The sequence below is a fragment of the Athene cunicularia genome, assembly GCF_003259725.1.
Source record: "Athene cunicularia isolate RWA chromosome 3 unlocalized genomic scaffold, athCun1 chr3_part1, whole genome shotgun sequence".
In the NCBI taxonomy this organism is placed as follows: Eukaryota; Metazoa; Chordata; class Aves; order Strigiformes; family Strigidae; genus Athene; species Athene cunicularia.
In genome coordinates this window covers 101,987,507-102,010,170 of record NW_020799097.1, presented here as the reverse complement: position 1 = coordinate 102,010,170, position 22,664 = coordinate 101,987,507, and the positions used below count along the sequence as shown (strand labels likewise).

At 34.4% G+C, this 22,664-nt stretch overlaps 1 protein-coding gene across 1 annotated transcript in view; it reads left to right on the top strand.

Annotated features, from left to right (window-relative positions):
- USH2A (usherin) overlaps positions 1-22,664 on the top strand; it is a 388,963-nt gene that overhangs the window by 190,219 nt on the left and 176,080 nt on the right. The window contains exons 32-36 of the mRNA XM_026844632.1: positions 4,116-4,275; positions 4,752-4,923; positions 9,397-9,544; positions 16,995-17,146; positions 21,063-21,225. Of these exons, the coding sequence (XP_026700433.1) occupies positions 4,116-4,275; positions 4,752-4,923; positions 9,397-9,544; positions 16,995-17,146; positions 21,063-21,225 (795 nt within the window). The remainder of the gene's footprint in view (positions 1-4,115; positions 4,276-4,751; positions 4,924-9,396; positions 9,545-16,994; positions 17,147-21,062; positions 21,226-22,664) is intronic.

Genomic DNA, 22,664 nt, shown 5'->3' with positions numbered 1-22,664 from the left:
AACATCTCTCAAATTCCATGCTAAAAGTAGCACTCTAGTGTTGCATATTATCTTTCAATGACTACCCATTAAATTTGATCAAAGCAAAGTGAGTGTTCTTATTGACCATGCAAACAGGGTCATTCTTTATTCTTTCTGTCTCATGCATTGATTGTTCTATCAGGACTTATGCTGGTGGTTATTAGAAATTGGATATATACCAACCACTATAGTTAGATTTACCATGATATTTAAGATAGTTGCCTTGATTAGTGTGGGAAGTTCCATGTATACCACATATATAATAAATGTAGTGGTATGCAAATGTCGATTTTAATGATAGCCACTATAGTTAGCAATTCTCTTGCTGACATATGAGTTCAAAAAGAATTTAGTTTGTTTGTATTGCCTCTGAGGTCAAAGAGATGAAAAGGCAGGTTGATCCCTTATCTCCCTGCCCTTCCCCTTTCTCTTCCCCCCTTTTTCTTTGCTTTTGGGAAAGTAAGTTATGGTTTTAAAACAGGTATGTGGGGTTTTATTTTAGTGTTCTTCTTTTGTTCTGTTTTTGGTGTAAAAAAATGCAAAATTATTGTTCTGTCTACCTTCTACCTTACTAGTATGTTTTGAGGGAATCCTGTACCCCCAAGGAGGTCTGTTTTTTCTTTGCCCTGTGGTACTTTTTGCCCAAGTCCAGAACTGACTAAAAGACCAAATCCTGAATTTAGTTTTTTCTAAATAAAACATTCTAATTTTCAAGTTTAGCTTTGTTTTGGTAAGAAATATGTCATTTAAGACAGTAGTTATTGGAAAATTGCAATAAGAAACATTTGATATTATTTTAAAGTAACACAGGATACTGGAATTGTGGAGCACACAGGAATATAATCTGATCAAGCAAGTGTGTAGGAAAAACATTCCATTTTTTTGCTGTGAGTTAAAAAGAAAATAGTTGCCTGCTTATTGGGTTCATTTTGTAAATTGAGATCAATGAAATTCTTCCAGCAACAGCATGAAATCAATTGTAAAATAACATATAATTCATGCCCTATATTGTAAATTATAGTTTGTTTGACATTAATCACTGAGTTTTCCATGCACTGGGGTGCATTTTCTTTTAACGCATTTCTAGATAATGCTTGTGGATCCATTTTTAATGTGTTTGAGTGTGATCTGTTTTTCATGTCTACAATTGCCTACATTTGATCTTATGCAAATCATGCAATCAAGCAAATGGAAAACAAGACATTGTTGCTAGAGGACCTTGACAAACAGTGGCTTTGTAGTTTTCAGAACCTCTTCCCTCCTCATTCAGATTCATGTTTGTATCTGTAGTTGTTTGAATCCAGTGATCCATTATGAAACACTTTGAACTCTACATAAGAAAATATCTGCCAGATCAGATTGTGACAAATAATTGCATCAGTTATGATGTAATGTGATTTTTATTGTTCAATTTGTCAGTTTCTAGTTCTAACCTTTTAGAAACACTACCTGTACTATCTTTGTGAGCTCATCCAAACCTTGATGAAGGTGATTTGCATTGGCTGCGAAGCTCATGCTTTGAGTGACATTCTGAAGACTCTAATTTCTGTATTATCTTCTTCTGCTCCCTCTAAAGTAATTTTTCTTTTGAGTCTTTATCCCACTTAAATCTCTCAGATTCCACTGAAACTTCCTATTCAGCATTTATTATTCAAAATACATTGGCATTATTAAATCAAGATGAGGAATAAAAATTTCCTTTGATCTTGGAGATATGTTGCTTTTTCCATATTTTATTTTTCTACTTTTTTTTTAACTTCCTGCCTGCCTGCCTGCCTGCCTGCCTGCCTTCTTCCCCTCTCAGTATACTTATCAGTTGATCCTAAAGGATCTTGCTGCTCATATGTTCTGTGTTTCTGTTCCTTGTTATTCCTGTTCTTTTAAACTTTGCATGTTTCCCTGTCTTCTCTTTTTGCTTTTTCCATTCCAGGCACTGAGACACACATAGTAACTTATAGTCGCTTTTTTTTGAGGGAGGGAAATAAAACATTTTTTTTCATCTTTCATTCTCTTGGTCCTTGACAAAGATTTTCTCTCTTCAAATTTAACAAGTCTTACCAGGAACTCTTATGCATGCAAGTAGTCTTATCAGCTACAGTGAGCATCAAATCAGGGTTTTAGTACAAGCTACCTTTAAAAAAAAACAGCAGTTCCTTGATGAGGAATTTTTCTTAAAGGAGAGGAAGATACCTCTCCCCAACCCCCATCCCAAATCTGTGTACAAGGAAGACAGTGATCCACCATAAACAAGTGGAAAAGGAGAAATCCACTTTTTATCTTCTACTTCCCCTTGTGTTATGTTCACTCTGCTAACTGAAGCCCCACAATACAGTTTCAACTTAGAGAGAAGAATCTGTATTCACTGTTTACAATGACATGAATTAAATAGGTGCCATGGATTGCTTTCAACTGTTCATTTTTGCATTGATAAAAGTAAAACCCTTCTGGTCACTTGTTTACCCACCCAGAACATGGAGTATCTGATACTTGTCTCAGGAGTATCTGATACTCGTCTCACAGACTTCCATCTCCATCTGTACTTTTTGTGGCTTCTCTGATGGCAATACAGTCGATGCAGTATGTGGAGTTTACTTTCTCTGCTTGCTGAGCCAGCTTGAGCACCTGCTCTAGAGTGTGCTTTCCCCCTCTCACCCACATAAGCACTGCTTAACCCTGGTAAAGTCACCCCCATTATGTTGATTAAACATGTCACTGTGATACAGGCATTCACTTGATGATTTTTTTTTTTTTTAGTTACTGCATATTTTTTAACTCACACTTTGCCATGTGCTCCATGGCAGAATGGAGAATGGTAGAACAATAATACTGAGTGATATTGTGTTTTCGATAAAAATGCATGAGTTCATTTGCTCCTCACATAGGGTGGAGTAAATCAGAAGGAATTCCATTCCAGCAGGGACTGGAAACATTATATGAGGGGAAAACTAATGAGAAAGAAGTTGGATCTACAACATTTCTGCTTTGGTGATGTCTTTGTCACACAGTTGCAATTTTTGAATTTGTGCTCAGAAATATTTTTGTACAAAATTATAATAGTATTTGGCTCTGAAAACACTAGCATTTGTTATGTCTTTCAAAAATCCAGAACTTTTCTGGCGTACTAAAAATGTGTATCTATATTATATGCATTTTGCTTGTATACCTTATACTGTTGCCAAAACCTCAACTGTAAATTCCTTCTTAAAGGATTTGCTTATTAAAATCTATGATTTGTATTTTAATAAAAGAAGAAAAAGATTAGAAGACTATGTCTGCATTACTTTCCTGCTATAATTTTTTCTGACAGCCATTCCTTTATTAGTATAGGGAAGAATATATGAAGTTAAAGATCTTTTAGAAAATTTATTCAACAAAAATGCTACATTTTATTCACCATTTTCTGCAGTAATTGAAACCCAAGATAGCTTCATATTAAATAACCATTTAAGAGTTGCTTTGTTATACTATTAGACATGTTGTGTTTACTGAAATATATTTTACAAATATTTGGCATTCATGCAGCTGAAAACAAACAGGCAAAGAGAGAACAGGCCAGTAGGAGTGATGACAACAATGAGCTTCCTTTGTGTTCATGCTTATAGTGAAATCTGCATGGAGTGAATCATTGTATGTATTGATGCTTGATATTTATGTAGCATACAGTACATTTAAAAAAAAATATATAACCTGGCTGTGTTAATGAACCTGTACTTATTTTTCCATTAATTTGATTTGATTTAATCATTTTAAAGGTGTTCATTTGCCACTGTAGCAAATTGATATATTATGTAGCACCTAAGAGGCTAACATCTTTGTTTTGTTTGGGTGGTGTACATTTGAGTGTAAATGTGCGTACAATGGGGTCATCTCAACTAAACTGTGCCCCATAGACCTATTAGTAGTCAGAATTTGCAGTTATTTGCTGTTAAACAGCCAGCACCTATTCATGCCTCCGGGACAAATCTAAAACATTTAAGAGATATGGGTCCCTATTACTCTTGATTTTCTGAATTTACTACCTTCTTAAAGTTACAGAAAAACAAGGTAAAATTAATATACTAAGTAAATTTATATTCCTTTTTTTTTTCCCCTAGATTTAGCAGTTTTTACGCCACACCAGTTTCTGCTCACTGCGTGCACGCTTGCTGGCTGTACAAACAGTTCCCAGGTCACCTTGTTTACAGCACAGCTGCCACCATCTCATGTAGATGCCCCGCTCCTGATGGTTTTGGATTCTAGAACAATATATGTACAGTAAGTAAGGATTTCTTCTTTTCTAACAACACAATAGTGTATCAGTTTATTCAAGAATTCCAGTGAGTTCAATCAGGGGAAGGGTTTGTGACATAAAATTAAATTTATTATGATTAAATGCATAGAAGTGATTAGTTTAGTGGTTCTGTGAACCTTCTGATTATCACTTGCCAACTTAATTTCCATTTTGTCTTTACGCAATCAGTATAACCTACATATGGGCATAGCCTCTGCAAACTTCAGTTCAGGAAATGTTCTGGTGATATGCCCATTTTGTAGCCTCTGCTTTGTGTGTTACTGTAATCATTTATCTACTGAGTACAAATACTGCATTAGAAGTATGCCTTAGATTTATTTTTATGGTGACACAACTATGGTTTCATATTGTTAAAATAAACCCCACAAAGTCTGCCTTATATTTTTCAGTATGGCCTGAATCTTTGCTGGTCTTAATCATATTTTGCATTTATTTGCAGATGGAAAGAACCAGCAGAAGTAAATGGAATCCTAGATCGTTACATAATTTATATTGCCAACAATGAGCAGAATTTTACAAAGTGGAATGTAATCTATAACAGCACAGAACTTTTTCTGGATTTTACTATTCAGCAGCTTTTCCCGGGTACTGAATACCTCATAAAACTAGCTGTAAGTTTTAAAGATGTGTAGTAGAGGTGTAAAATGGTGAAAATTATTCCGATATTGTTAACATCTTAAATACTTAATGGTTCATGTGTCCACTTTGTTTAACCTCTTCTTTCTGAAACTAAGGGGAATGTGCTATCCTGAACAACGGTAGGTATTTTGTTTCAGAATAGGCCCTCAAAAAAATGTATATGTAATTTAAATACAGATATTTTTCAAGGATAAGTTGGATCATAACTAACAGAGGATTGACCAGAAATACATGAAAGACTTAAAAAATGTCTCCTGCCCCCAATTTACAAGAAAATATTTATCTGAAAATTTAAGCCTTCCACATTTTGTACCATGATAATTTGCTTTTTCTTCATGAAATCTGGATGTAGAAGGAAATAGTAGAGAGTTTGTTGTAAAGTAGCAGTTTGTTTATTCAAAACATTTTTTAAAAGATCTTGGTGTTTTCACTGCATTTCTTTATTATTGGTTTTATTTTGTGATGAAATAGAACAGCTTCAGCTCACTAACAAACCTGAAAATATGTGCATAAAAGCATGGGATTGTCCCTTGTTTTAAGCACACTGCTCATTTTATAACAATACCTATATAAGGATATTTGCTTTGATAAATGCCACAGAAAAATATTCTGCTCTTGATTATGAATAAATTTACATTTATGTAGACTGGGTATGCATTCATTTTTTCTTAACATGCTCTTGAATGTTCTAAATATTATACCACAAAAAATAAACTACCTTCAGGTAATGATAAGGACCTGACTTGAACTTGAAAAAGCAAGGATATTCAGTCTAATTAAAGCTTAGATTCATGTTGAAATTAATTCATTTGTGCCTAGATATTTCAGCATAGTAAATTATATAGCATATAAAGTAGCACCATGTCCAAAACTAAGGCAATACTTTAAACAAGCATTTTATGCCTTTATAAGCAAGCGGCACTATCAAAAGAGTTTGTGCTGTCCTTCATTGTGCCGTATCTCTTCTTTACTCGGGGTCAGCTCCTGTGCATGGGGGCACAAGGAGGGAGCATCAGGGCAGAACTAACAGCCAGAATCTGGTGAGCAACCAGAACAGCTTCTTTTGATGGCTCTTCCTTGGGATGTGGTTAAAACAAAGAAGTGTTGCGTGGACTTTGTGTTCACTTCATCAACATGTACAGCTTTTTTTAGAAGTTACTGAATACGTTTATAGGAACCTTTGATCTTTATATTTTATTGTTCATTTTCTTGTTTGGTTGGTTTGGTGTTGTTTTTTGGTTTTTTTTTTTTTTATATTTCATTGCATCTGTGGTAACCAGAAAGTAAGAAAAGATCATTTCTTCTGGTGATGAAGATAACCAGATTTACCTGAATAAATTGCAATGGTCTGTGATAGGCAGATCTAACGATCTAAAAGTTCTTGCAGTTTTGAAAATGTCAAGTCCAAAAGTGCATGAAATGCCCAATATATTTGAGATGTGAGAGCTTTCTTAAAACATTTGGATCCATTGTATTTAGAACTTGTCAGACTAGTCTGAGAAGAATGTAATATTGGAGATTTACAAGTTATGAAGCTTAAACATGGCCATATGTTACACTTGATGAAAGAAAAACCAACAACTCCTCCAACCCCTCCCCCCCCCCAAAAAAAAAACCCAAACAAAAAAACAACCAAAAAAAAAACCGAAACAAAAACCCACAACAAACCAACAAATCAAACACACACTTGGAAAGAAATTGAAATATTTAGTGTTTCACATTTAATTTAATCTGAATTTTAATAAAACTTTTAAAGTAAAACCAACAATATAATATGTTTAACACTGGAAACTTAACTAAATGCTTCCTTTTATTTTGATTAGAATGAAATATTTCTATCATCTAGAACATTTTTGTTTTACTTGCTTCACAGGTAATATTAATTTTGGTTTTTATCCATGCAAAAAATGATTTTGCTTTATGTGGGAAACTGGAAGTTGAGTTATCAAAAGTTGCAGCTTTGAACACAAGAATCAGGACCTCATCAACAGAACTTTCAGCACCTCACAGGCTGCTGTCTTAAACTTTTGTATGACAGGTTAATATAAGCACATTAAATAAAGTTTAAAAAATGTTATCTTTGTATGCTGTTAACAATTTTCACAATATATTACTGCCATTTAATATGTAAAAAATTATTTCATAAATGAGTATGACGGGTTTTATAAGCAAATCTAATTCTTCTTTCCAAAAGTCAGCTGAGAAGTCTTAAGGTCATGTCTCCATGGGTTAGTGCAAAGGAAATTGCTTTTTGTCAGTTCATGCTCTAAACTGGATGGGGGTGAGCCAGGCCAATCTGGAACCAAATGAAAACCAGAAAGGCTGCATTTAGTACCTGGGGTGGAACACCCATGTATATGACTTGTGTGCTTTTGTGATTTAACTCTTAAGCTAATATCTCCTCAGGGCTGTGTTGTGTGGGTAAGCTAGCTCGGGTGCTAGCTGGAGGATTGCTGTGTAGTGTCTTGTTATGTGATTTGTATCTGTGCCTTGGCTCTCCAGATGCTTTGGTTTTTTGCACATCTTGCCTCAAATCTGTTACTCAGTGAAGTTCAGAATGGCACAATGGGGCTTGATCTAGGTGTAGGTTTCCATGGCTTTGAGCAACACTGGATATGATTGCCAGAGTCCCAGCAGTGTCCAGTCCACTTGGATACATTAATGTGAAATCCTACTATTTAAAATGTAGATAAGCTTTCTTTTACTGTTTGTTTGGGTTGGGTTGGGTTTTTTTAGAAGAATCAGAAACTTCATACTCGAGCAAGTTTCAGAGATATAAAAACTGAGCTACATTAAATTCAAGAAATAAATTAATAGGAAAGCTGCTGTTACTAGGCCCTTCAGTGAAAATGCCCTCTACTGCTGAGGAGGTCTTAGTGGAACTTGTTTATCAAGCCAGTAAGGAATGAATGAGGAAGAGGTCTTCCAGAGCTGGTCTTTTTGGCTTCTTCATGAAGTCAGTAGAATTGAAATGATTTGAAGAATAGCCTGCCTTTGCTGGAAGAATGATGTTCTTAAATATTTTCCCTATCAAAATGCCAACAGTTATCTGAGCATCTGTCTAAGATTACTTTTTTTTTTTTTCTTTTTGAAACTATCATGTTTAAAGTAAATGCCACTTTTGGATGTTCCCAAAACTGAGGTTGCTTGATTTCATCTTTATTTGATAGAGCAAACTGAACACAGGGAGTAGTTTTGTAGTTATGTTGGGAGTGTAATTTCCAGTGAATCCAAAACAATCTTGATGTATAAAATAACCTCTCCTGTACAAACAGTTCTTATTTTTACCCGTGGGGCTAGTATACACTTTTGGAGTGGGGTAGGAAATACACTGACTGCTCTCTGATTGAGAGAAACATTTTATTCCTGGAGATCTGGACAGCAAGATAATTTTACCTTTGTGTGCTGATGATCCAGAGTGGGCTACTTGTCCGCTTCAGCACGTGGGCAACTCCTAAAAACACAGGTGGTCCCATAAGTTTTAATTAAGAGTATGTCTAAATCTGAATCTTTGTTGAATTCAGGATTTGATTTATTTTATTGCTAAACAATAACATTAAAAAGAAACAATAAACTAAACCAAGCACCTTTAAATCCAGTACAGAGTTGATATATTCTTGTATATTGTTTTTAACTTCTCTAAGAAATCCTGTCTCTTATCATTGATCTTAGGGCAAGTAATTGGAAAACCAGCACATGTAAGGACCATAGCTGTGTAGTCTTGTGTTTGTGTATGTAAAATTTTCAAAGCCTGTTATATGGGGCAATATGCACATTTTCTTGCACATTGGATTGTTTCATAATCAAGCAAAATGTAAAAATCGTGTAATCAATCTTTTCTTCCGTGGTAACTGAAATACAAATGATTTGATTTTGTTATCCATAAACATGTAATAATAAGTGTTGCATATTGATTTATAATAGAGTGGTTTTTCACTATTTTTATTGCATCTGTGTGCCAGTTTGTGTGCTGTCATGAAGTGCAGGACTGTCTGAATGGCATTTTTTTCTCAATAACTATTTGAGATAATTTTTAAAGTGTGTTGCAACTTGCTCAATGTATTCTGCATCTGGAAATTGTGAGAACTTTTCAGTCAATTCCAGAAGAGTTTTGCACAGTAAATGATATATACTGTACTGTAATTTTCTTTACCTGCGGCTGCAAAAGCAGTGGAAATCTAATTGTGATTATGACTAATAGTCAAATGCAAAATGCTACAAGTCAAACATTAATATAATGATTTAGCTATATTATACCTAAAAACTAAGTATCATGAGTAGCACATCAAAAAGAGGTAACAAATCTATGCTAAGAAAAGTATCTTCTATAAAAAGCACAGACTTGATAAGTTTAGATAAGTAAAATTTATAAAACTTTACAAAAAATCATTGCTAAAATTATTGGCTTTACATTGAAATATGTTTGTTTTGATTCATATTTTAAGGCTTGCACGGGAGGTGGATGTTCAATAAGTGAAGCTAGCACAGCTATAACAGATGAGAGTACACCAGAAGGTGTTCCTGCTCCAAAAGCCCAGTCATATTCATCTGAGTCCTTTAACATCTCATGGACTAAGCCTGAGTATCCGAATGGTAAGTGAACTCTTTTAGCCTCAAGTTAAAAAGATGATTAGTAAAGGTAAATTAATATTCTAAATGGCAGCTTATATGTGGTGCTTAATTTTTAATGATCATTTTAGCACATAAAATACCTGAGATAGTATCATTGTCCGCAGCTAGGAGATTGTGGTTTTCAGCCTATCGTATGGTTTCAGTGGCTCAAAAGTGCTCCCTTTTGATAGTTCTTGTGTACTGCATCTCATTGTTTAATGTTTTCCAGGATAACTGAGCTGAGGAATAGGCATTCTTGGAGAATATCAGTCTAGGATGTTCATTTCACCCTCCAATAAAACATTCATTTCTTTTACATTAAATGCTATGTAATAATCATTATTTTGTGTTCTACATAATCATCTTGAAGGTGTACGTTTCCATGGCTGTCAAAGTTAAATAATATACTTTCTTTTGTTTAGAAATGTTTTCCATTTTGAAATATCAACTGGTAAAACTTTTGGACAAATTTTACATTTCTGATGATATTGCACAATATCATACGGCCTTTGAATTCACCTTGATTTTTTTCAATCATGCATCTAACAGTTTAAATCACAGCAGAGGACGTTTATACAGAAATCACTGAATTTAAAGCAACAGAAATATTTTCCTTCATTAGCTTATAATATTGATATATCAATTGTTTCTCACAGTGGTTTCACATGAATTTCATTTTTCCCCTGAAAGTTTTTGCCTGCTTTCAGTGTGGTGGAGCACATCCAACTTGTACAGCTTCATTACAAGACACTTTAAATGATTCCCCCAAAAACGGTGATTGTAAGAGCTACATATATGTAATATTCTCTAAGTTCTTACATTACTTTTAAAAAGAAATGAGTATGTCATTTGCTGTTAAATAATGTATTTGATATTTAATGGTTCTTTGTATAGGAGTCATATTGGAAGAATTTGCCTCCTAGCCCCTTAGAAACCCTCTAACCTTGTTTCTAAAATTCCATCAGCATCTGTGGCAAAGGCTTAGAGTAAAGCAAGGAGGAAGGAAAAAGGGGCAGGGGTAAGGGATGGGAGGGGAGGAAGGGGAGGAGGGGAGGCAGGAAGGCAGAAAGACCATGTATGTGGCTTAGTGGCTGAAGTGAATAATTTACAGTGAAATGGGCATTTTTTACATGTTATAGTTTATGTCAGGACCTGATCCTGGTATCCTTGCATTATGGGAAAAAATCCAAATAGTTCAGAGAGTGTTTTAGCTAATCAAATAAATATAAATATATACATACATATGTTTATATATGCAACAGCACAGGATAAAGACCTATAGTTTGATAAATAAATTTCCACATGCTTCCTTTAAAACAATAAAAGTTCGGAATATGTACCTAAATTTGTTCTTTGTATTGTTCTGTTAATACAGCATTTACTATGTACAGCTTGGCTCTCCTTTTAAAAATAATGGATAGGTTGTTAGGAAACAACTGAGAGTGTTAGAGCACCCTCAGAAATTTTGCAGATGACACCAAGCTGGGCAGGAGTATTGACCTCCTTGAGGGTAGAAAGGGTCTACAGAGGGTTCTGGCCAGTCTGAATCGATGGGCTGAGGCCAAATGTGTGAGGTTCCACGAGGCTCCATGCTGGTTCCTGCACTTGGGTCACAACAACCCCACGCAATGCTACAGGCCTGGGGAAGAGCAGCTGGAAAGCTGCCTGGAGGAAAAGGACCTGGGAGTGTTGATTGACAGCCGTCTGAACATGAGCCAGCAGCGTGTCCAGGTGGCCAAGAACGCCAATGGCATCCTGGCTTGTGTCAGAAATAGTGTGGCCAGAAGGATTAGGGAAGTGATTGTCCCTGTGTACTCAGCACTGATGAGGCCCCATGTCGAATACTGTGTTCAGTTTTGGGCCCCTCACTACAAGAAAGACACACTGAGATGCTGGAGTGTGTCCGAAGAAGCGCCACAAAGCTGGTGAAGGGTCTAGAGCACAAGTCTTATGAGGAACAGCTGAGGGAGCTGGGGTTGTTTAGCCTGGAGAAAAGGAGGCTCAGGGGAGACCTCATCGCCCTCTACAACTATCTGAAGGGAAATAGATCATAGTGAGGTGGGTGTTGGTCTCTTCTCCCACTTAACAAGTGATAGGACAAAAGGAAACAGCCTCAAGTTGCTCCAAGGGAGTTTTAGACTGGATATTAGGAAAAATTTCTTCACCAAAGGGTTGTCAAGCACTAGAACAGGCTGCCCAGGGAAGTGGTGGATTCACCATACCTGAAGGTATTTAAAAGATGTGTAGATGTGGCACTTAGGGACATGTGGTGTTGGGTTAGGTTAACAGTTCGAGTCAATGATCTTAAAGGTCCTTTCCAACCTAAATGGAAATGTTTCTCTGATTCTATGAAATACAATAAATAGCTTGTTAGGAAAGCTGTGGATCTGAACTGGATGAGCAGCAGATGGGATAAGAATCAGGGGAGTTTTATAAAAGAAATTGTATTCTTCTGTCCCTTGTCTTTTCATCCATGGAAACTGGAGGTGTCAACAGCCTTGATGACAACACTGTTCACCTCTATATTGCAGTTTTGAACAGTGCATTTAGGTAGTTACCACATTTGCCATATAGTCTACTCCTGTGTAATCCTGAATACAACCTGTGTAGGCCTTCTGTGTGTATTTTTCCACTTTTAAAATATTCTCCAATATTTTCACATATTCTCACTATTTGAAGCCCATGGAGTATTTTTTTCCTTGGTACTGTTCTTATTTTTTGGTATATGTGGATAGAATGCAGGTTGCTGTTAAAGGGTTTTCCTTAGGGTAGGAACTGATGAAAGGGGTTTGGCTAAATCAGCTGCTGCTGTCCTGCCTTGCAGGGAAAGGCTGCTGCTTTTCACCTGTGAGCTCTTGATGAGTAGTTAAGAGTGGAAGAATTGGTATCTCATGAGCATTTGGCAGCCAGAAGGGTATTAGGAGAGCAGGGACTTTGTTTTTTCATTGTAATAATAATATGTTCACACTAGCACAGTGGTCAAGAAGGGATATGCACATTTTCTTTCATTTTTCTTCTTTCTTCTGCCCCACTTTTTGGGGAGTTTCAAAAAGATCATATAACTAAGCACATATTTTCCCATTCTCTTATTTTTTTTCTTTCTAATTTCTTATTTTCATCCGTTTCCTTATTTCGCAAAATAATTTTTTTTAAAAAAAGGTGTAAAACTTCTCACTATGCAACTGCTTAATCAGGAAAGATTACATTGTTCGGTGACTTTATTTTGTTCATTCTCAGCATATCTTTTGGGATGCCTAGTGGCCATGTCATTTATAATCGCTCTCTGTGTCAGTATTTTAAAACTGTGTAGGAGGCTGAAAAATATCATAGTTGAGAAAACTGAAATATAAGAAAGAAAAGCAGAAGGAACTTTCCTCTAAATTTTCTTACGTCAGCATTTTACTTGTGTATTCTCATAGTCAGAAGTTTCTAAGGTTTTGGGTTTTTTTTTCTTCCAAAAAGATAGAAGTTTCCTGCTTTTGATTTAATTGGTTTGAACTCGGTGAGTTTTAGTCTACTAGGTGTAAGTAGTGCTTTTGAAATGACTCAACTTGGCTTTGTTTCATGGGGAAACCTCAGAACTGCAAACATTTGCATATCATAAACGATGATCTCCTTAGTAGTTCTCTGGAACCATTCCTTTACCTCCCTTCTTTCTTCTGATACTGTATGACAAGTTACTGTTTATTTCAATGGGCTGAGGAAACTTATTACTGTCACTGATGTTGAATGGGTGTGTAGGCTGACTGGGGTTTGGACAGCATAGACTTTACTATGTTCTCTTGATATATATGGAGTCCAGCTGTCTGCCACCAGTTAGAAAAAAATTAAGGGGGATTAATATGCTACCCTTTAGGCTAAAGGTGGCAAATAGGATTAAAGGCTGTTTGGCTTCTTCATAAAGATGACACAATCAAGCTTTGAGATAAGAGTTCATCTAGACATCAAAGGCTAATGTTATCCAAACATGGATATTGAATTTCTGGGATCCATTTTTCATTGAATTTAAGGCCAATTTACTTTTTTTTTTTTTTTTTTGGTGAAAAAAAATTCATTTAATAGAAAATAGAAAATTATACACTTAATTGTTTGTTGAAAGTTGCTTCGGAAATGTCATTTATGTGCCTGGTGTAGAAAAAAGATTTGGAAGATTATATGCTGAATATATTTCTAATATGCACATTTTCTTTGACTCATTTTCAAACCAACAATAAAATGGTTGATGGGACATGGCCCAGAGGTATGTCATTTTACAGCAGGACCCTCCTCTATTTCTATCAGACATGTGTCACATATGTAGATAGTGTAATATAAGCAGTATTGAACATTTAGTCAAGGGCAGGATATGGAGAAGCTTATGAAATAGCATGTGACATCAGATATTCTGTTTTGAGCCTTCACTATTCTAGTGGCTTCAATAAAGAATCATATATTCTTCAGAACATATCCTTTATAGTCTTGCCATATAATTTGAGGTCTGCTCTTTTAAAAGCCATCCACATAAAAAAAAGTGACCTTATCTCTTTTCACCATTGAAAATTTTCTGTAGATGATCACTTCTCAAAAACTTCACTTTACTTGTGTACATGTCGTAGATAAAATCAAGTCATGATCTGGACTGTATCTTCCAAGGCTATATGTATGGGAAATATTAGGTATAGTAAAAACTGGTTTATATTCAGTGAACTAATTCAGTACTTGGTTCTACAAATCCTTGTGCTTGTGGAGAAACAACTTGTGTTTGTGGTCAGTGAAACTGATGTAGGTAAAAGTATGTTTGCTTAAGATTTGACCTCTAGATTGTACCTTAAGAGTAAAGTGCTTGTATCACTTCAGATTCAAAACCTTTTTTCATCTTTAATGTCTGGAATATCATTGACAGTTTATATGGCCTTACTCAGGGAGGGGAGAAGAGGAAGAAAAAGGGAAGATTGTGCAGCTTTCTACAGTTTAAGCTTAATTTGCATTGTTGGATTTCTTTCAAAAATTAAACATAATTGTACTATAGTCAATTGAAATTTTGTCTTCAGTGAAACCAAGATTGAATCTAGCTACCTGGACTTAATAATTATGGAGAAACTGCATCTTTTCTTGGTGACCATGTGTCACTTGTGAAACCTTGTAAACCACAAAAATGTGTCATACTCTTTAGTATTTCATGGATGGTAAACCAGGAATTTCCAGCAAGTCTTGAGAAGTACATAAACTTTGGACAAACTTTGAACTTCTCAGTATGCTTGGGAAACATACACCGCTGAAATAGAGAGGCTAAGTTATTTATCCCTGGATGAAAAGTATTATTGCCTGATTTTAAAAAAAGGCTTTACATTTCCAAATCAGACCCTTTTGTTCTGAAATGTACATTTTTTCTTTCTTTTCATTCTGTAATTTTGTCCTTCAGAGTCATATAAGGCAAAGGCAGAAGTAAAATCAAGAGATAATAGATCAGCTTATTAGAGACGATTGCTCTCTGACAGTACTGGGAGGACTAACAAAAGCTCAGTATTGACCAGCAAGCTGCTTCTCAGAGTGTAGATGCTCCATAGTGCTGTGGTTTTAGGAACACTTTAAAATAACTATCCAGTTAATTAATACTGAGTTACAGTGGAGATCCTGTAGAGGTACATATGACACCCACATTAATATCAAATGATCTCATCACGATTCATGCTGTTACCATAAATAATCAAATGAATTAATAACCCATTACTTTAAAGGGTTAGTGCTACTGATACAGGTACTTCAGCATTGGGGTTTTTTTCCCATGTAGAACACCTCCTTAATGCCAGTGTTCACATTTTTCCTCTGAGATAAATATAATACTTTTATATATATAAAAAATTTGTTTATTCAATGTAGGGCAAATACCAACCACTAATGCCCTTGCTTTACAAGCAACTGGACACAGAACCCCAAGGGATTTTTGCTTTAGGAAGCCTGTCAAATGTGGTAGGATTGATAGTATGAGATTTACCAGAACTTCCTCCCACATGCACGTCTCTGCTGACTTGAGTTTAGCCTCTCACTTTTCGAAAAGAGAAAATCAAGGAATCTGTGAATAACTTCACTATACTCTGCATTGCTTTAGCATATAAGTCTTTTGAGGTATAACTCTTCAAAGCTTAGCCAAAACAGTTGTGTATACACTTTTATTTACGAAGCATTTCTTCATTCAGTAGAGGGGAAAATCTTTTCTCAGTTTCACACAGAATCTTCCTCAATGTAGTTTCAAACAATTCTGTTTTAAGGGAAAGAAAGACAAACTGAGCTATACTTTTTACATTATGAAGATGTTTTCTATAATGAGAAGATTAGAAGCCATCCTCTAAACTGAACTCACTTCAAATGAATCCTATAGCTTTGCATTTATTGGCCTTAAGATTTCACACTTAATTAGCTTTAAAAAAAGGAGAATATTCAGAAGTGAGTAAGATGGAGGACTAACCCTGAGAAAAAGGATTCCTTTGCAAGCTCAGCTTCCAAAGTCTAAGCAAATCTGTAAAATTTGGTCTTTAGTTCATTAAATTCAAAACACTGTGTATATATGGTCTGTACAAGATTCATGCTATACTATCATGCACCTTTGGAAGAACAGAGATTTAGATTTCCTTATAAATGGAATAAACAATCACCTGAAATTTTTGAGTTAGTATTAGCCAATTACACCAGAAGGACAATTCTGTCCTGTATCTAAAAGTCTTGTTAATGTTTGAAAATGTGTTTTCTTTCTTTAGTTTGAATAGATAAGGAATAATTTACTTCAGGACTTTTTCTACGGCATACTGGGAAGGAAACAGCAATCCATACTATTTTGTGGTTTTGTTTAGAAAAGTGGGTAAAACTGTTTAAAAAATAAAAAATTAAGTATCTAGTTTATTGGCAAAATGCATAAAATCTCAGATAATTATAAACAAGAATGAGTATCAGTAAGGTGTTTTGTGTGAAAAAATTATTTGTTACCAATTTATTGTCATTATAGCACTGTCCTAAATTGTCCTTCAATGTTTCAATTACATTGTAGATCATTATTTTTTTTTAAGTCTAAAACTGTTAAGATGTGAGATGGTTTTGTGTGTCTTTCTAGTTCTTGTTTCAATAGCCATATGCAGAGTAGGTTGTGAAAAAGAATTGCCTCACTTTTCATGATTCCAAGGTGATGTTAGCTGCTCTTCAGAAACGTTTGTTAAGGGGTATCTCTGGAACAGTGTAATTGTTTTCAAAACATGCAATACACTTGCAAGGTTTTCAACAGTTGAAAGATGGGAGAATGTGTTTCTTCTAAGTGTTGCATACGCAGTCCTCCTTAAACACATACCTGATTAAGTGCAAACTGTTTGAAATACTCCTACTAACACCCTAATGCCTGTAGCATTAGTTTTCTTCTAAACTCTGTAGCTCTTTAGATATTGAGTGCTATCACATTGTTTTATAGGTGTTATTACTAGCTATGGATTGTATATGGATGGTGTTCTGATGCAAAATTCATCACAGCTAAGTTGTTATGCTTATGGACTTCCTCCTTGGAGTCTGCATTCCTTCAGAGTCCAGGCGTGTACTGCAAAAGGCTGTGCTTTTGGTCCACTGGTGAGTACCTTAATTTGCATTCTGGGAGTGTAATAAATGTCAGATGACAGTGAATATCAGAGTAAATGGTGATGATTCACTCTGGTCAGTACTAACCCATCTGGCAAAATGTGACATTTAAAAAAAAATCCTGTTTAAGAGCTGCTAAAGATTTGATAGGTCACTGTTAGGCACTGTTCCAAAGTAGAACATACTACAGTGAAGAAAGGCAAAATTTGAGCTGAAACACACATTATTTAAATTAAATAGAGTTAATATGTTTGAAAGGTGCAGATGTGCTTTAGCCAGATTTATAAGGATGTATATAAAGAAAGAGTTACTGTTTCAGTAACGAGCATATTTCTAGCTGCCTGACTGAAAGGACTAAAGTTAATTTGAGAATTACAGAAGCCAGAAGTGGCAACAGGAGCAACGAAAATATGGGGATACATAAATATCTTTTGAATGCAAGTATGTGATCAAAATATTATAATGGACATATTTTAACAGTCTTGTACAGCGCTCAGTTTTTTCAGGATTTGAGAATACAGGAATATTAAATTTGGCATGTGAAGCAGAAGCCTTCTGAGGCTTTTTTATTTTGTTAAAGATTTTTAGACATGTAACAGAACTGTTAAGTCCAGTATGATTTCATAGTACTGTAGCTGATGAATAACTGAAATAATATCTACTATGCTTGGTTTTGTTTTCAGGCATAACTGAGAAAGAAACCTGTGTTAATTCTGAGATCTAATTTTTTGTTTAATTCAACTTTATATGTGCACTTTTAATTTTGCTAACAAGAAAAGGAATAAAAAAGAAAAAAATAATATCTGGGAGTTTTTTATGTTGTTCTGTTTATTTTTTCATCATAATTTGTAATATCACTATCTTGTCCTCTGGAAAGAACCTCCAGATTTTACTGTTATGATATAATTCGTTAGTCGTATTTTCAATATTCTTTTCAAGATTGCTTTCTTTCAAATGCTAGTAACATCATCTATCTGTAGAAGATTAGACTTTATGACTATTAAACATTTTATAGCTTGCTCTACTTTGAACGATATTTACTCTTAAAAGCTTGAATGGCTTTTTGCCAATTTTTCTTGTGCAATTTTTACAATTTCATATATACCCCATAAGCAAACCTTGTTTTAAGGTGTTTGATGTGTGGTAACTTAATCCATTTTGTTAGTAGTGATATCTAAGTCATTACCAGAGTTTGCATACAGATGAAATATGTATGTTTTCAGTACTTCTATCCTATTAAATAGACATCACAAGGACAGAACAGAACAGCAGTATTAGGGTTTTAAAAAATATTTTTAGTAGCCTTTTTTCACCTCTCCACTGAACTGCAGACGTATAACTTGACTTTTGAAACAATTCAAAGTAGGGGTCGCTGTAGCCAATACCCATCTGCATCCCATGATCAGTACACAAACTGTTTTCTAAAGCCAGCGATCCATCTCTAATCACAGGAATTGAAGTACAACATCTTTATTTAGGCTCACCTAAGTGCTGCCAGGAATTTAAAGCACTGCATCTTCATCTGATTTTTTTGAAAGATTTTTATATCAATTACAGAATAAATCCAGCACTTGAAAAAAAACAAACCAACAAACAAAAAACAACAACAAAAAAACCAACCAAATGTTTTGCCTGTACTCTAAATAGTATGGGAGACATCTCCCAGTAGTAAACTGAGATGCTTCCAGCTATTTTTGTTGCTGATCTTGTGCTTAATGTGACCTAATCGATGAATGAATGCTATGTGACTATCCTAAATACGGAATTTCTCCAGCTTATGTTTCTGAAGGTGGCTCTGAAGATCTTAATCGATTATGGGAACATTAGCAGTTACTGTGGGCTAGATAGTTTTTGTTTAATTTATTTTTTCCAGTGACTGATTTATTTTCAAGTGAGATACAAATTAATAACATGTAAATTAAGAAATGCTAAATTTTAATCTCTTTCTAGGAAAGCCAAGATATTGCTTTTGCATCTGTTCTAATTGGCTTTTGTTGCTTAAAAAGGAATAAAAATATGGATTATCAAGAAATAATGTAACATCTAATAGATTCTTTAGAGGAATTCAGGAGATTATAAAATTCTTCTGGTTTTGAAAAGTGTTAGCTTTTGTAAATATCTTGTAAATAAATGGAAATGGTCAACACTGAATATTTGTCATCTCAACCCACTGCTATTAAACTGAAATTTCAGGTTTTAGCTTATGTGTATGCTATACATTTTTTAAAAAACTTAGACAGATAACAGTGTTTTCCCTATATTATTTTTTTTAATCCTATGATTTAGCGCTACTCATATAGTGTTATTAAGTCTTTTTATTATTAATAAAAATATCTGAAAATATTACAGAATTATGTATAAATAATGTTTAGAAAAAGAAACATGAAACAGGTTTTCTGCATCATATGTTTATATACAGAAGGTATATATTTTTTGCACAAAATATTGCTTGCAAAATACACTGCAGAGGTGTACCTGTAGAAGATACTACATATACTGATTCTAAACAGTGTTTCAATATGTTTTATACTGGAAAGAGTAACAGGTCATAAAGAAAAGGCTAGAGACACAATACAGCTGTTGGCAGCTGTTTCAGATGTGGTATAGTTTGCTATAAAATAGTTTGCTATAAATTCATACTGTTTTAAGAATATTTAAATCCTCTTCAGTAGAAAAAATGGTTTATATTAATTTCTCCATGTTTCTGATGGGATGAGATTGGAGTACCAGCATTTAGTAGCACAACTTTACAGGAAATTATTTTAGCTTAGAAGGCACAGTTCAGTCAAATTCTTCCATAAGGATGTTTTTGACTAAAGTACCCAAATAATCAATGTGTCACTGATCCAATAAATCTGTGAAGCATTTGTTTATCTTTAAGCATGTACTTTATCCTATTGAGTTTACTGCAAGTGCTCAGCTATTTTAAATATAATAGAGTGTATAAATATAGAAACACATGTAGAGGTACTGATGCACATCACAGATCTAACCTGGTACTTATAAAGAAAAAGCTTCCCAAATTTTACATGCTAAAAAATAAAACATTCTTGTTTCAAGGACAGAGAAAGTATGTTTGGTTATTTTGATGGCAGAGCAGGTGTGGCAGATTAAAAATAGCGTTTATTAGCACTCCCATGAACCTGTAGCTGAGAGGCACTTAGAAAGGTGTGAAACCATGTTATACCTTAGGAAACACCAAATAATTAATGTATGAGAAACCAACTTGTTGCCATAAGTAACATCATAGCAAATGATTTTGTTCCACAGCACTGAACATTTACTACAAGTTATTAAATTTAAATTCTTAATTTCTATAATATTGAACCAGTATTTATTGATATTAAAAAATCTTCCATATTCTTTACATTTTCTAGTTCTATAAACATATTTTGTTCTCTTTTAAAGATCTACTATTTATTGCAACTTATATTTGTTAGGTGAAATTAGAAATTAATTCAGGGAGTAACCAATACACCCCAAAGGATATATTTTCTCTGAAATATCTACAGTATTTTACTACAGCATTTAAATGCATGTTCCTTACAGTTGTCTTTTAAAATGCAGAAACTAAAAAATCTGTGGTCTTCTCTTGCTGCTTCCTCTCTAGCGCTAAGCTGAGATCATTCATTCACATGAGGTGCAATGATATTTTCAAGAAATTAATCTTTCATTCTTTCCCAGTATTTATTTCCTGTTCCTTACAGGAGTCTCCATATAAAGTACGATAGTTGCTGGAGAGCTTCAAACAATAGAAAGTAAAATGCTTAAAAATTAGGACACCTGAAGTGTTAGTTACATTTTTTTTTTTCTAACTAAATAATTTTCCTTAAAATTTTGCATTTCTTATTCCTTCTCTATTTGTAAACTATGGTAACAAACCTCAATCTCATGGTTAAACTTACAGGTAGAAGCTCGGACCATGGAAGCTTTCCCCGAGGGAACAGTTGATATATTTGCTACTGTTGATGGGTCCAAAGAAGTTCAGTTAAAATGGCTTGCCCCAGATAAACCTAATGGAAAATTGACCTACACAGTCCTTGTCACCGGTCTCTTCTATGCTGATCAAGGTATTTTTTTTCTATTATAGTAAGTCTAATGATAGCATTGATACTTCATTTCAATTTAAAAAAAATTCCTTTAGAACTAAAGTATTCTTTTTTTGCTACTTCATTGACTATTTTAGAATTATCAATTTTATTCTTTAAGAACTGCTGCTTTGATTTATGGTGCTTTACATTTGTACAAACACATAAATTGGCAAATAAAGATAAGCCCTCTGAACTCATTTAGTCTCTAGATATACACATGGAGTCTTATCTCACAACCTTCACTCAGATAAGGAAGCTATACTCAGAAAATTTCAGTTGGTTTGCTTATATAAGTAGGAGCCACTCATGAGAGCTGTTTATAATATGGTTGATCATGGGTATCTCTGAAACTTATATAAGCTGCCATAAAGAAGTAAGGATTGGAAACATCCAGCCACCTAAAAAAGTATGCAATGAAATCAGACACTTGTTCCTAAAGAAGAAATGAAAAGAAAACCAATTCTTTATTTCTGTATAACAGACTCACCATATGCTATAAAAGCCTGAAAAGTATAGTTATATGTTAAGCCTTATTGTATCATGAGCTGCTGTTTTGTTTCCACTGGTTTATATTGTGTGTTGTTGGAGGTATTTTGTGTCTTTCAAACCTAAACATAGCAATGTGGTCTTGGGTAAAAATGCTGCTAAATCAGAGCAGGTAGAGTTAGACAGTAAAGTTGCCTTTGCATAAAAGACTATATAAGGCACTAAAGAATGTAAATGGACATTTTTTCCAAATGTATTACATAAAGTGAGTATTTTTCAGTTGGAAGTAAAATGCTGTGTCCTCTAATTATGATAAAAATGTAAAATACTTGGGCAGTGAATAAAAATTAATGTTCACAAAATGCATGTGAGCATTTAATATGTCAATTTGAGCTATTAAGTATACTCTAAGGTATAATAAATAATAAAATATTGTACACACATGTTTATGAATTATACCTAACAATGTTGTCATTAATTTTTCGTGCACTTTAAATAGCATGATTGACATCAGGCAACAATAAAAATGTTTTTTTCTGAGTATAATACAAAATTGTGGTTGAAAATAATGTTTGGATGACATTTAATCCTTCTATGTACTGTACACAAATTTAATCAGTATTGTAAATGCAGTAACAGATAGAGAATTGAATCACTGATGTCTTTATAACTTGCCTTTTTTTTCTGCTCAGAATGAGAACGATTTGTTTCCAGTATCGGTGCTAAAGAGAACATACACGCTGTAATTGCCGTCCTCTGCAAAGTAGTATATAAATGAACTTGTTTGTGTGCTGTTTGGAGAAACACATTCATTGAAGAGTGTAATGTGTGGTAGGCAGTCTCAGCTGACCCCTCACAAAGGCTGTTGTGTCCCTTTTTTATGCAATGAAGGCTTTGATGTATTCTGCTGTGAAGCACTTGTATGATTATGA